General features: G+C 38.8%; 1 protein-coding gene and 1 non-coding gene across 2 annotated transcripts; both read left to right on the forward strand.

Moving 5' to 3' along the window:
• The first annotated feature begins 1,626 nt into the window (after window positions 1–1,626).
• Window positions 1,627–13,478, forward strand: TOMM20 (translocase of outer mitochondrial membrane 20). The gene is made up of 5 exons (XM_068547591.1): window positions 1,627–1,847; window positions 6,236–6,282; window positions 8,356–8,437; window positions 11,467–11,609; window positions 13,381–13,478. The coding sequence occupies exons 1-5, from the start codon at window positions 1,727–1,729 to the stop codon at window positions 13,423–13,425; spliced, it is 438 nt and encodes a 145-aa protein (XP_068403692.1). The 5' UTR covers window positions 1,627–1,726; the 3' UTR covers window positions 13,426–13,478.
• On the forward strand, window positions 2,285–2,419 carry LOC137767928 (small nucleolar RNA SNORA14). The gene has a single exon (XR_011074615.1). It is a non-coding gene; the product is annotated as a small nucleolar RNA SNORA14 (small nucleolar RNA).
• Window positions 13,479–13,678: the final 200 nt, after the last annotated feature.

Consider the following 13,678-nt stretch of genomic DNA (forward strand, 5'->3'; position numbering starts at 1 on the left):
GTGTGGGGGAGGGGTGGTGTCTCCAGGCCACTCTTCTGACCAGCCAGCTACTAATTTGGAGGTTCCTACTACCCTCTCAGGTTCAATAACTCACTGTAAGGACTCAGAACTCAAGAACATGCTATACTTACGATTACAGTTTTATTATAGCAAAAGGATATAAATCCAAACCAGCCAGGGGTCTTCCCGGGTGGCACAGTGGTTGAGAATCCGCCTGCCAATGCAGGGGACACGGTTCGAGCCCTGGTCCGGAAAGATCCCACATGCAGCAGAGCAACTAAGCCCGTGCGCCACAACTACTGAGCCTGCACTCTAGAGCCCCCAAGCCACAACTACTGAAGCCCGCACGCCTAGAGCCCGTGCTCCCCAACAAGAGAAGCCACCGCAGTGAGAAGCCCACACACCGCAACTAGAGAAAGCCTGCGCACACCAACGAAGACCCAACACAGCCAAAAATAAAAACAAAAAAACAAACAAAAAACCCAGCCAGGGACTTCCTTGGCGGTCCAGTGTTTAGGACTCAGTGCGTTCACTGCCAAGGGCCTGGGTTCCATCCCTGATCGGGGAACTGAGATCCTACAAGTCCCGTGGGGCAAAAACCAAAAAACAACCAGCCAAAGGGAAAGACGAGGGGCACAGGGAGAGGTCTGGGAGAGTCCCAAATTCAAAGCTTCTGTTCCCTCCCTGTGGAGACCAAAACTTCCCCCTCCTAGCGCACGGCACACTGATGTGTAACTACACAGAGCAGTGCCAACCTGGGAAGCTTACATGCTTCTGTGTTCAGAGCTTTTATTTGGGCTTCACTGTGTAGGTCATGAAGTTGAACTCCCTGAAGTTGATCTCCAGCCTCCTTTCCCTCTTATCCCAAGAAACAGGGCTGATAGAACCTGGATCAAGTCCCAACCCTCTAATCACAACCCTGGTTCTTCAGGTCTGGCCAGACCCCATCATGAACCATCTCCTTAGCCTAAACTGTCAGGATCCACTATGAATAACACATGCCTATCACTCCAAGGTTTTAAGAGGATCCCGCCTCTGCCTCTTTAAACTACATACATAATGTTTTCAGTGGCTATGACAACTTGACAACTCAACGTTTTCTATTTTTTTCCTTCAATCTCTTAACCGTTACACTTTTCCAGGAATCGCTCCATTTAATTTTCTTCCACTCCTGAGGCTATACTGTAACATCATTTTGAAATCGTATCACTACATTATGGTCCTTGGGGCACAATGGATTGTGACTGAACTTGAAAAGCAAATTCAATTAAAATGAAGAGTCACGGGTTACCTGCATTCTATAAAAAGATGAAGCATTTGTGGTCAGCGACCTTCCTTCTTTGACACGGGGAGGTCAGCTACACACGCTTTGGAGTGTGCGCACGACCGCCACGTGCCGCCCTGGTTACATCACGCTCAGTGGCTCTTAAGGGAGTGCGCGGCCTCCCGCAAAATCCCGACTCCTACGCGAACAGCGGCAGCGACAGCGGCGGCGGCGCCCAAGCCCCTGCGCAGGCGCAGAAGCAGCGCGGGAGTCTCCGCTCAGGCACTGCTGCGGACATCCCCGAGGGCCTCGGCCACAGGGGCCGGAAGTGACGCATGCTCCGCCTTTCCGCGTCCCTCGCGGCGGGCTTCGGGACTGAGCGGCGCAGTCCGCTCCGAGGTTTCTGAGGCAACGGCAGCTTTGCGGGCCCCGCCGCCGACCCCACTCCTCGTTGGAGAGAAGATGGTGGGCCGGAACAGCGCCATCGCCGCCGGCGTGTGCGGGGCCCTTTTCATCGGGTACTGCATTTACTTCGACCGCAAGAGACGGAGTGACCCCAACTTCAAGAACAGGCTGCGGGAACGTGAGTGGGTCCCCTGGGCCTGATGCCTCCCCACCCGACCCCGGCGTCCCCATCCCCTCCTGCTCCTCGCCGGGCCGCCGCGTGCTGGCCGACCGCGTGGTGCTGCCGGGTCTGGGGCGGCGAGCGAACAAGCCAGAGAAAGGTGATGGCGCTGGCCGCGCGCTCCCAGGGCTGCTCCCGGCCCTTGTGCCCCGCACGAGTCCCTCCATTTTGGAGGAGCGAGCTTTCCCATTTTGTTTTCCCCAAACATTTTCGCCGTGTAGATGCATATTTGTTTGTATTATGATTTAGGGCGAGGGGTTGTGGTCCTTTTTGCTGTTGATCTTTCTAAACCTCTATTTCTAGCTCGAAAGTCGCGGGGTTTTTTTGTATTTTACGAATTTGCGCTTGAGACCAAATCTGCAAATCCAGCTCGGTATCGTTCTCAAACGATAAGGTTGCATTCTTAAACCCTCTTGGTAGCTTCGTTCTAAAGGCTTCCAAGATATGAGTGAATGCTATAGAGATTGCAGGGGAGTCCAAAGGGCTTTGCTTCTCCTGTGGCTCAGTCTTATTTCATACCTGCGACATCTTTTAAGAGAGATTTACAAGAGGGGAATCGTGTCACCAAAACCTTTGTGATCTTTGAATTTCGGAGGTATGCTCGTTTGCAGCAATAGAAGGGCAAATTTGTTGCATTAAAAAATAACTTTTGTAACTTACCTAGATCGCTCAGTCAAAACAGTTCCTAAAATTAGAATTTATATGTAAGTTATTAAAGCCCAGGAAGTATGAAGAAGTGATTATCCTATTTAATGATTTACCGCTTAATTAAGCTAAAATAAGGCATTTCACGTGTTCTGTAGTCACACGTGGCTAGTGACTACCTTACTGGAAAAAGTGCTCTTATATCATCTACAATATGATATCTGATTTTGGCTCTCGTGTCTCAGGAAGAAAGGGGTATGGAGATAATTTATTTTATTTATGGTTAGGTGGAGTAATGGAAATAGTGCTGTTTTGGATTCAGACACTGAGTTTTCCTGGCCCAGGTTAGTCACAGATTAGCACCATAATCTTGGGCTGAGTCGTAATTTTCTTAGCTTGCAAAATCAGGTAATGCCTCTAGTTGGTTTTGTGAAGATTAAAATGTTTGAGGTGCCTACCACCATTCCTGACATGGAGAAGGCCCTGTAAATGCTGGCTGTAAGTGTAACTGTTGGAATTTAGATAATTTTCCTGTAGTTTCAGAAATAGCTGGGGGGTGATGGCGTGGATGCAGAGCTCTGTAAAGAATGGATTAACTTTTTTTCCCTCTGGAAACACTACAGTCCTGTTGTTAAACCTTGAGAAAATGAATTTTTGGTTGAAGAAATCATGAAACTATCGTTTTGAACAAATTGAGAAATCTGTTATTTTCAGAATTTCTTTTCCATCATTCTCAATTCATAAATTTTTTTTCTAGTTTCAGCAGTGTCCTGCTGACTTAAGTGGTCAGGCTTGAATTAGTAGCTGAATAACCCTTGGGCAACGGATTTCAACCTTTAGTTTTCCTCTGTTGTAAAATAGTATAATGTAGAGTTTAGTACAGTACCCCTGGCACACGGTAATGGATGAACGCTAAAGATTGTTTATGAATATAATTATTTGATATTTTCTTTACCAAGTAAACCTTATTCAGAGTAATTTTGCAGTCTGTTCAAAGTCTGTATGGTTGACCGATTTTAAGAACTTGAGGGCGTTTTGTATTTGTGGAGCGAAATTGATTTCAGTTTAGTTTAATTTTGTGTTTTTCTAACCTAATTCCTAATAGAATATTTACATCTGTAATAAAAGGGCAGCGTTTCTCAAATCAGTGTTTCTGGGGTTTTGTTTTGTGGTTTTTTTTTTTTTTTTTTTTTTAAGGAAAAGAGACTTAAAATGTTTAAAATAGGTTTGAGGTTAGATCTGGGATTCTAATTTATTCAGTTTTTTTTTTTTAACCTTCCATTAGTAAGAGCAGATTACCAGAACTCCTACAGCATAATTTATATCTAAATAATCACTAATAAACGAAAATTAATCTACAAATTATAGTGCCAGCTACAGATGTTTTTCATTATACAGCACTGTGTAAAATGATTCATCATTTTAAGATATATTGAGTAATCTTCTCATTTAAATGAATGCTTTAAGAATGATTTAGATTTGGGGCTTTTTGTAAGTTCATATTTTATGTGTTTTTTTTAGTCTGTTTTAACTTGTTAGGTTTACACAGTAGCACTTTGGACGGATTTCTGGCGAATATTGAGTCGATTTGCTGATTGAATGTGTAACTCCTTGGTTTTTCAGTGTGTTCTGTGTCCTCTTGTCACACAGATCCTATTTGGTACTGTCCCTGAAAATAAGTTAATGTAACAAGTTAATTATCTTATAAAAGTAAAGCCAGAATTTTAATCTTATAGCTGGAAATTTATACAAGTTAATTGTCTTATAAATTAAAGCCACAATTTTAATCTTAACAGCTGTAAATTTAAAGCAACTAAGCGATCTTAAAATTTGGTAATTGTCAAACATTCAACAACAATCATGCGTTCTTCTCCACTCCATTTTTTAAAAAAAACCTATAAGATTGGAAACTAAGTTTCCTTCTACTGTTTAATTATCATTTTCCATAATTCTGACTTAGCATATTGTATTTTTCTCTGTTTATTCCACAAACTTTCCAGGTTTACTTCTGAGGTGCTGTAACATGGCGATGATAAAGGGTTACTATGAGGATAAAATAAACTAATTAATAACATTTAGAATAGTGTCTGGCATGTAACATCTAAAACAAGTGCTTACCCTTAACATCCAAGTGTTCCAGGTCCAGTTCCTCTGTGAAGTCTTTCTCTTCTAGTTGTAGTACCCTCTCAGCACTGGGCTGTACCGTGATACTTAGTCATTAGTTACTATAGTCTAGTTATCCGTCATTATTTTCTGCCTAAAGAGGGCTGAACGAAACCCTTAGTTAAGCAAATTAGGGGTAGAATATGTTATGCATTCTGTTTCCCCACAGTTGCCCAGTGATGAACACCTAGCAAAGGCAGCTGGTGGGGAAAATAGGCAGTCTTCAAATTAATATGTAAGATAGCTTTAACCTATATTTTTTTGTTGAAAGTGCTAATAAGATAGTTTTTAAGCCTTAGAGTTGTAGCACTTTATGTAATCTGGAGGCTAGAGTTGGCCAGAGACACTGGTGTGGTTAAACCTAGTAAGTGTAGATAAGAAAAGGTTCCCTGACCGCAGTAAATTAACCATCTGTCTGCACTTAGGCAAACAGGTCACTGCCTCTTTAGTCATGTATTGAAATTTAGATTTATAGAATGCTTTAAGGTTTTAAGAGGACATTTGCACTGTCTCAGTACACTGAATGCTTATATCTCAGGATACCAACCAGGCACTGTTTAAAAATACATTAACTCATTTAATCCTCATATCAACTCTGAAGCAGGTATTGTTCATAAACCAGTTGTTACATACAGAGAAGGAGAGACACCAGTTAACTGTAACTTGCCCAAGGTCACACTGCTAGTCTTTGGAAGATCTGGAATATAAAGGAAGCCCGAGCTTCCTTGTGCCAACACTTTTCACACAGGGTGTACAATTAAACAACAACTTAAAATACTGTTAGTGTCCTATTATTGATTTGGTCTTAAGGGTTGACTAACAGATTTAAACAACATCACTTACTCCTAAGATGTGTAGTATTGCTATTTCATATCAAAAAAACAAACAAACCAAAACAACTTACAGACTTTAGGCAGAGGGTTTTTTTTTCTTAACTAGCTGGCAGTAGTTGAATTAAGAATCATTTCTGAGTGCTACCCTTCTTCCCTCTTATTTTTGCCAAATGCATAAAAGCTATGCTTTTTTTTTTTTTTAAAGAAAACTGTCAAATGCTGGGGGTTTTGTTGGTTTTGTTTTTTGTTTTTGTTGTTGTTTTGTTTTTTTCCCTATTTAAGAATGCCAGGTAGTTTTCAAAAGTCAGTAAAGACAGAATCTGTTATATTTCAGCAATAAAGCTCCGAAACAACAGTGGCTTGAGTCTTGTTCATGTTTCATGCCCTGTGTAGGTTGAAGGTGGGAGGAGAGGCTTGCTTTGCTTATGATAATTACTCAAGAGACCCAGCTGCTGGAACTGTCTCCATCTTGTAAACTGCTGACTGATCCTGGTGCCCGAGAGGGAAGGAAAGCGCTCCTGCCCAGAAATGTCCTATTGTCCATAGCTCATTGACCAGAACTATTTTTATGACCCTGACCAATCACAAGAAGAGAGCTTGAGTCAGGCATGTTTTGCAAATAGAATGAATGACTGCCACAGCATTTAGACTTCCTTTGATTCCCATTTTAATAATGATGAAATGAAAATATTACCTTTCTTGCAGGAAGAAAGAAACAGAAGCTTGCCAAGGAGAGAGCTGGACTCTCCAAGGTAATAATCTCTTTTAGAGAAACAATTATTTTACAGTCTACTTCAAATGTGTATTTTGAGAATGCTAATTGGTATCAGACATTGATTTTCTGTTTTAAAATATAATTTGTTGTTTTTAAGAGCACTTATTAACTCTGTTCAACTGCAGATTTTCCAGTCCTTCCTTATTTTCCCTTTGTCGGCCATCATAGCTCATAACTTACTTTGCGAGCAATATTTAAGGGGTGGTAAGATGATAGGCCCAGAAGACATTTATACTAAAAAGTTCAAACTTTCTCACTTAGCTGCTGCAAAATAATAAAATAAAACATTTATTATTAATTTAATTTTCCTTCCTACAAACTTTCTTTAAAAGAGCCACGTTATTCATTTTGAAAATTACATGAGATTATTCACACCCACTGATCCAAAATCCCACCACCTGTCAAATTTTTACCTTGTAATACGTAAATGTAGACATAAATCTTCTTATTCATTTTTTTCTTTTCATAGAGCCTGTGTTCATGATTATTTTTAATGACTACATAGGTTTATCTGCTTTATAAAACAATGTGTGACATGTGTAAGTAAATTAAGAAAGTAAATGTTAATCATTGTGCATACAGCTTTTCTGTTTTATTGAAATTAGTTCCATTGTCTGCATGCCCAGCACTTGGACCTACTGGATCAGTAGTGGTTCTTTTTAAAGCAAGTTGAAGCAATGAAAAAATTAAATCAATAAATGTTACATTTGAGTAATTTAACACAGCTAGCTGACTGGATGTGATAATAGTGAGGCGAAACTTGGAGGTGACCACTTTGTTTTCCCATTATCTCCAAACTACCTTTCTGAAATACGTAATATCTTCATTATGTTTTCAGTAGCCTTTTCTTTCTAAGGATATAGGAAAATGGATATATTGCAGGCATACCTCAGAGATACTGCAGGTTTGGTTCCAGACCACTGCAGTAAAGGGACGTCAGTAAAGCGAGTCACATGAAATTTTTTTTTTTGGTTTCCCGGTGCATATAAAAGTTGTGTTTACATTATACTGTATTAAGTGTGCGTAGCATCATGTCTAAAATAACTGTACATACCTTAATTAAAAAATAATGCTGTTGGAAAAATGGCACCGATAGACTCGCTTGACACAGGGAACAGCACAGTATATGAGAAGTGTAATGAAGTGAAGCACAATAAAATATCTCTATGCCTGTATAGCCATGTGCATCAGTGTGTGTTTTTAGATTCAGGTATAATCATATTCTTGCCATGTGCTGGGGTAGTCAATGAAAGATGCCTCCACTTTTAGAAATTTAAATTTTTTCACCTATGTTGGTAATAAGAGCATATATAATAATAATCAAGAACTAAAAACTTCCATTAATAGAAGTCTAGGTTTTTAAATCAAAAGGGACTTTTTAAATACTTGTTTTACATTTTTTAAAAAGATAATGCATATAGCTGGTGGCTATAATCACCATACCATAATCATTACCATAATCATTCAATCTGGTAATATGTAACAAACTATAAAACAAAAACGCAGAAATGCAAAATTATTTAAATAAAGCTGTTTGTTTGTAATAGCAAAAAAATTAGAAGCAGCTCACATGCCCAACAGATAGATCATTATTATGCAGTCATATATTCCTCAATGGTATGTTCTATTGCTATTTAAAAATAGCTAATCTTATAGATGCGTGTAAAATCTATACAAGACAGTGTTGGATGAAGAGAACAAATTGATTATAGTTATATAAAAATCTATAATAATGACCATCAAAAAATAGTATAAATTGTAAAGTGCATATTTTACGGTAAAGATAAGTGTACTCTTTACTTTTTACTTTGGGTTTGATTCAGTTTTCTAAGAACAAATACCGGTTTGATCAAAAAGTATTTTTTCTTGCATTTATTTGAATGTAGATACTAACCTCTAATCCTTGCGAGTGTTGTTGAAGAGTGAATTTCTTTTTGTCAGTTTTCATAATGAGCTATTCAGGTTTTTTTTAGTGGCATGATTTTTTTGTATTGTTTATATCCCTGGAGTAATTTTGGTATCAGTTACTAGATATTCTATTTCTAAACAGTTACCTGACCTTAAAGATGCTGAAGCCGTTCAGAAATTCTTCCTCGAAGAAATACAGCTTGGTGAAGAGTTACTAGCTCAAGGTAATTAATATTCATTAAAAGACTAGGAAACAAGATAAAATTCTTCACACTAATATAAACTTATGGTGATGAGGGGCTTTTTTAATGTAGTGTGGCTATTTTTTTTAGAAGATACTGTAAATATTTCAAGACAAGTTTTTAGGCATTTAATAATATGAGACATTTAATAATATGAGGACAATAAGTAATCTCTACAAATGAGGTTGCTTTTAAGTACTTTAGAGAATACAGTCATAGTGTAATATATAAATAGTAACTGAAAGAATATCTGGGAGTATAATTCCCTCAACTCCATCTAATCTTCAGGTCTTTTCTAGTACTTATAGGAAGGAATGGCTAATATAATAAGTCCCAGAGAAGGTTAATTTACCTGATCAGAAGTATTTATAAATATTTCTACTGTCAAGTTAACTTTTATCTCAAAGTAGCTTTGAAGTAGTTGCTGTCATTAATAAAAATAGTATCAAGTGTCAACTTGTTTTTCTTATTCTCACTGTTATAATAGATTTAGATAGTATTGAACTACATGATGCAGGTCATTTGTGGGGTTTTTTTTTTTCTTTTTTTTTATGGGGAGAGATTAAAGGTTTACGATGGTGATATCATTACTTTTTATCATGTCTCCTGTTTCATAAGAAATAATTCTTGAGGGAGGTAAGGGAGGCAGTAATTGTTTTTTATTTGAATGGTATAGTAAGCTGCTAATATTTATAAATTAAAATGGAAATGTCTTGTTAAGAAATAATTGACTTTTTTCACAATATAAGAAAAATATGAAGTTTAATCATAGGGCAAGGTAAAGCACTTAAATCCTCATAAGGATCATTTGAGAGGCTATGATTATATTACTTTAATATCTGAAAAGAAAAATAAGCATGTATAATGATATGTGTCTAAGGATAGAGCGTATCTTTGGGTTATATTGGAGATCCATGTACTGTGGGCATCTGTCTATTTGTCTTGAGCCTTTAGATCCAGATGGAAAAGAAACGTTAACTCATGGTGGTGGGGGGATGGGGGGGTGTCAAGGAAGGATAGGGAAGAGTTGTTCTTTTTCCCAAGCTTGTGTTGTTCCCGTTTCAGCCCAGCACACCCAGAGGGGTACTTCACTCAGCTGCCAAGCTGCCTTTTCTTCTGGTGGAATCTACCAACCCAGCCCGAGGTAGAAAACTCGGGTGGTTAGAATTTGGGAAAAGTAAGCCATGAGAAAGCATAGCAGCTTAGGCAGTGAGCTTCATTGCTTGGCAAGGCCTCCTTCGTCCAGGGCTCTTCCGTAAGCATAGTCGATTAGCTGAGCAAGATCTCGTCTCAGGATATGTCAATGGAATCGAAGCTGCAAGGGCAGAGAGGAGACGGTTTGTTTATCTTGCGCTGAATTGCTGTGGTTCATGAGTGGTTTCCAGTGTGTTTAGAAGTTTTAGGAGGTGTCTCAGAGGATCCCCTGTGTTCTACACGTACCACTCTGGTATAGCCACTCTATTTCCGTTTAATAATCAGAATTCATATCCTCAGACAACAGTGTGATCCCATCTATTGCCTGTAAGTTCAGTGGCATGAGGATTCAGTGGCCATGTGGCATCTTAATTTCCAAGTCAGTGGAGCCATTGTGTCCCCGATGGAAGTCCCATCCTATGTGGAAGACCTAAGTCTTACATTTTCCATTTTTAATGCTTCTTTGTAGAGTTAATGCTTTCTTCAGTTTGAATACTTCAAGTGAAAATGCTAGGTAGCAGGCAGTTCTTTCTCATTTACCAGTCTTTAGTCCCTTATTTGGTCACATTCTTACTCAGGTTGGAAAACTTTGTTTACTGGTTTATTATATTTGTTTTTTTTTTTTTTTTTTAAGTTTAATTTAATTTTTATTTTTTTGGTTTATTATAAATGATACTACTCAGCAGCAGCCAGATGGAAGAGATGCATAGGGTTAAGGGGTGGGGAACTTTCATGCCTTCTCTGGAGGTGCCACCCTCCTAGTACTTTGATGTATTCACCAACCCAGAAGCTCAGGAAATAATTTCTTGACATAATCAGAATTTGTTCAGTTTCACGGAAAGAGTTACAAATGGCACAGTCCCTACATTAAATTGCTAACAAACTAAGATTAAAAATAAGTGAGTAGGAGAACCAATGAAAAAGCCTACAACAGAAGATGAGTTAGCTACCAATCAGGGAAACGTTTTCACGTCTTCTTCAGGCTGCACCTTGAACTCCCTGAGAGGGGGCCTAGGCACTGGGGAGGGGAGAGCATTCTGCTCGACACAGCAGCGTTTCATGCCAAATGGCGACTTCCATCTTGTAACGCTTGGCTTGTTCTTCCTCTGCTGTGTCATAAAGGGATTATATGATACTTCCAGTGCTGTTGGTATTAGAAAACATACCACTTGATACCTGGCTGTCAGGTCAGCAAAAGTTGTAGCACCATCACCTGTGAAGGAAGCTCAAGATGGCAAGTCGACTGCGATGGAGGTCCTATACACGTATCAATGTATCCAGGCTTGTTTGGCATTGTTTGCTGTTGGATCCGCAGAGAGGACGACTGCCAGTGATGACTAGGTTCAGAAGAGATTAAAGGCCTTTAGGGTGTCTGCTTACGTGCGATATTCATATAGGATAAGGGGTTCGTTTAAAGCGAAATTGGGCCTGTCTGCCTCAGTCCCCCAATCTTCCAGTTCTCTTTTCTCATAGAAAATATTGTTTCATTGTTAGCAATTTCTTATGGATTCTTAGTATATAAATAGTAATAAACTTGGACATTTCTTTTTTTTTTTTAACTTGGACATTTCTGTACCTTATTTTCCCCCCTTTGTATGTGTGTTGGAGTCCCTTCAATATCAGTGCATATAATCTGACTCATTCTTGGTAATGGCTTCTTAATCAGTTATACACGAGTGCACTATATTTTCTAGGTTTTACTTGCACAGTGTTTTTGGTCATTATCACTTGGAGATACAGTGAAGACTTCAGGGTTGAGTTTTGGACAGAGGCAAAGGCTTTTCCAGTCTCATGTTATGTTTACGTAAATCTTCCAGGTGAATATGAGAAGGGTGTGGACCATCTGACAAACGCGATTGCTGTGTGTGGACAGCCACAGCAGCTACTGCAAGTGTTGCAGCAGACTCTTCCGCCACCAGTGTTCCAGATGCTTCTGACTAAGCTCCCAACAATTAGTCAGGTAAAGATTTGAAATGTTATGAAATAAGTGAGTAGAATCTGAGAGTTAAATGTTTAGGGACGTTGGCATTTTACAAAGGAGCCTAGCGAACATGATGACATCATGAAACTCTCCTGCATGTAATGAAAATAGTACAGGAGATGTCAGTGCTTGACATTTTCTTCCCTAAGAGAAAAGCATCCAAATGAGGGGGCATAAAATCTAGTGATTGTGCCCAAGAGGTCGATTAGGAAATATGTCTCTTAGTGTTAAATCTCAGGCCTTAGTATTCAAATCATCAAATTCAGGCCACTCCCAGCTACTTTCTGAACCTAGCTTTCTGCCTCTTGTGTGAAACCACGCATTCAGTTAAGGGGCCTGGCAGAGGACAGAGGAGCCAAGATGGCATAGCTTGGAAATCAGATCAAAAAGGGCTATGGGTTCCCTCTGATCTCACTTGTCTGAAGGCCCCACCCAGTGTCTCTGCTTCTACTGAGGTGGGCTTCAAGTTTGGAGCTATTCAATTACATCCCATTTAAATAAGAGATTAAGCATAACTTAAGAGTTTATTAAAATGCATTCCATTCAATTTAAATCCTTCTCAAGGAGCCTGAATGAATCTACTTTTTGGAATATCATGTCTATTAAATGAATTTTCATCGTTGATATAATTAAAAATTAGTAAAATGACTGGTTAATTCTTTAAACTCATCTTTACAATTCTTTAAACTCACCTTAACTCATCTAGATTGGAAAGGGACTGAAAAGAAAGAGGTTCTAAAGATTTAAGGGAATGGACCTAGAGTCTGCCATACAGAGTGTAGTAAGTCAGAACGAGAAAACCAAATACCGTATACTAACACATATATATGGAATCTTAAAAAAAAAAAAAATGGTTCTGATGAACCTAGGGGCAGAACAGGAATAAAGACACAGACGTAGAGAATGGACTTGAGGACGTGGGGTGGGGAAGGGTAAGCTGAGATGAAGTGAGAGAGTGGCATGGACATATATACACTACCAAATGTAAAACCGATAGCTAGTGGGAAGCAGCCGCATAGCACAGGGAGATCAGCTCGGTGCTTTGTGATGACCTAGAGGGTGGGAGGGAGGCTCAAGAGGGAGGAGATATGGGGATATATGTGATATATGTATACATATAGCTGATTCACTTTGTTATACAGCAGAAACTAACAAAACATTGTAAAGCAGTTATACTCCATTGAAGATGTTTAAAAAAAAAAGGATTTAAGGGAAAGAGTTGGAAAACCAAGGAGTTTTAATCTTTTTTATTTTAGACTACTGTGGTTCCCAGTCAATTGTCAGAATCCTCTAAGATTATCTGTCTTTTGAAAGACAGCATAGCATAGTGCTTTTGGAAAATTGACCTGAGTGTGATGTCTTTGTATAATGACTGACCATTTACAGGCAGAAAAGGGAAATGTTTGAAGGATAGAATGATCACTACAGCACTAATTGGTATTTGTTCCTGTGGGAGTGAAAAGAAATCTTAAATCCTTTTTGGTTTTAGTTACAAAATTGACTAACATGTAACACGATATAATGTTATGGTTCCTTTGTTGACTGGAATTTTGAGATGGGACTGACAATGATCATTATTTTCTCAGATAAAAACAACGTATGAAGTGTTAAATGTTGATATCTCAGTATGGGTAAACCTCAGCAAGATTTGATTCAGAGATTTGATACAAAGAGCATTTTATGTTGAACTTAGAATCCTGATTAAATGCTTATCATACTTCTAAAAATTAAAAATTCTTTTCTCTTTCAGAGAATTGTCAGTGCTCAGAGCTTGGCTGAAGATGATGTGGAATGAGAAATAAATGTCAACATAATAATCTCAATTAAAAAATATTTTTAAAATCTTAACTTGGAAGATGATCAGCTCTGGGGGCGTAAGGGCAAATAAGCTTGTTATGGACTGTCCTACACTGAAATCTACCAAAGTTAATTTTTACTTTGTGTAGATCCATTTGTGTGTTTTATTTATTTTTCTCAGTGAAAAAGTGTATTTTGATAGGTTTTCATTTTATAAATACACTCAGTTACCGAAATACGGATTTTGTTTA

The sequence above is a fragment of the Eschrichtius robustus genome, chromosome 7 (assembly GCF_028021215.1).
Source record: "Eschrichtius robustus isolate mEscRob2 chromosome 7, mEscRob2.pri, whole genome shotgun sequence".
In the NCBI taxonomy this organism is placed as follows: Eukaryota; Metazoa; Chordata; class Mammalia; order Artiodactyla; family Eschrichtiidae; genus Eschrichtius; species Eschrichtius robustus.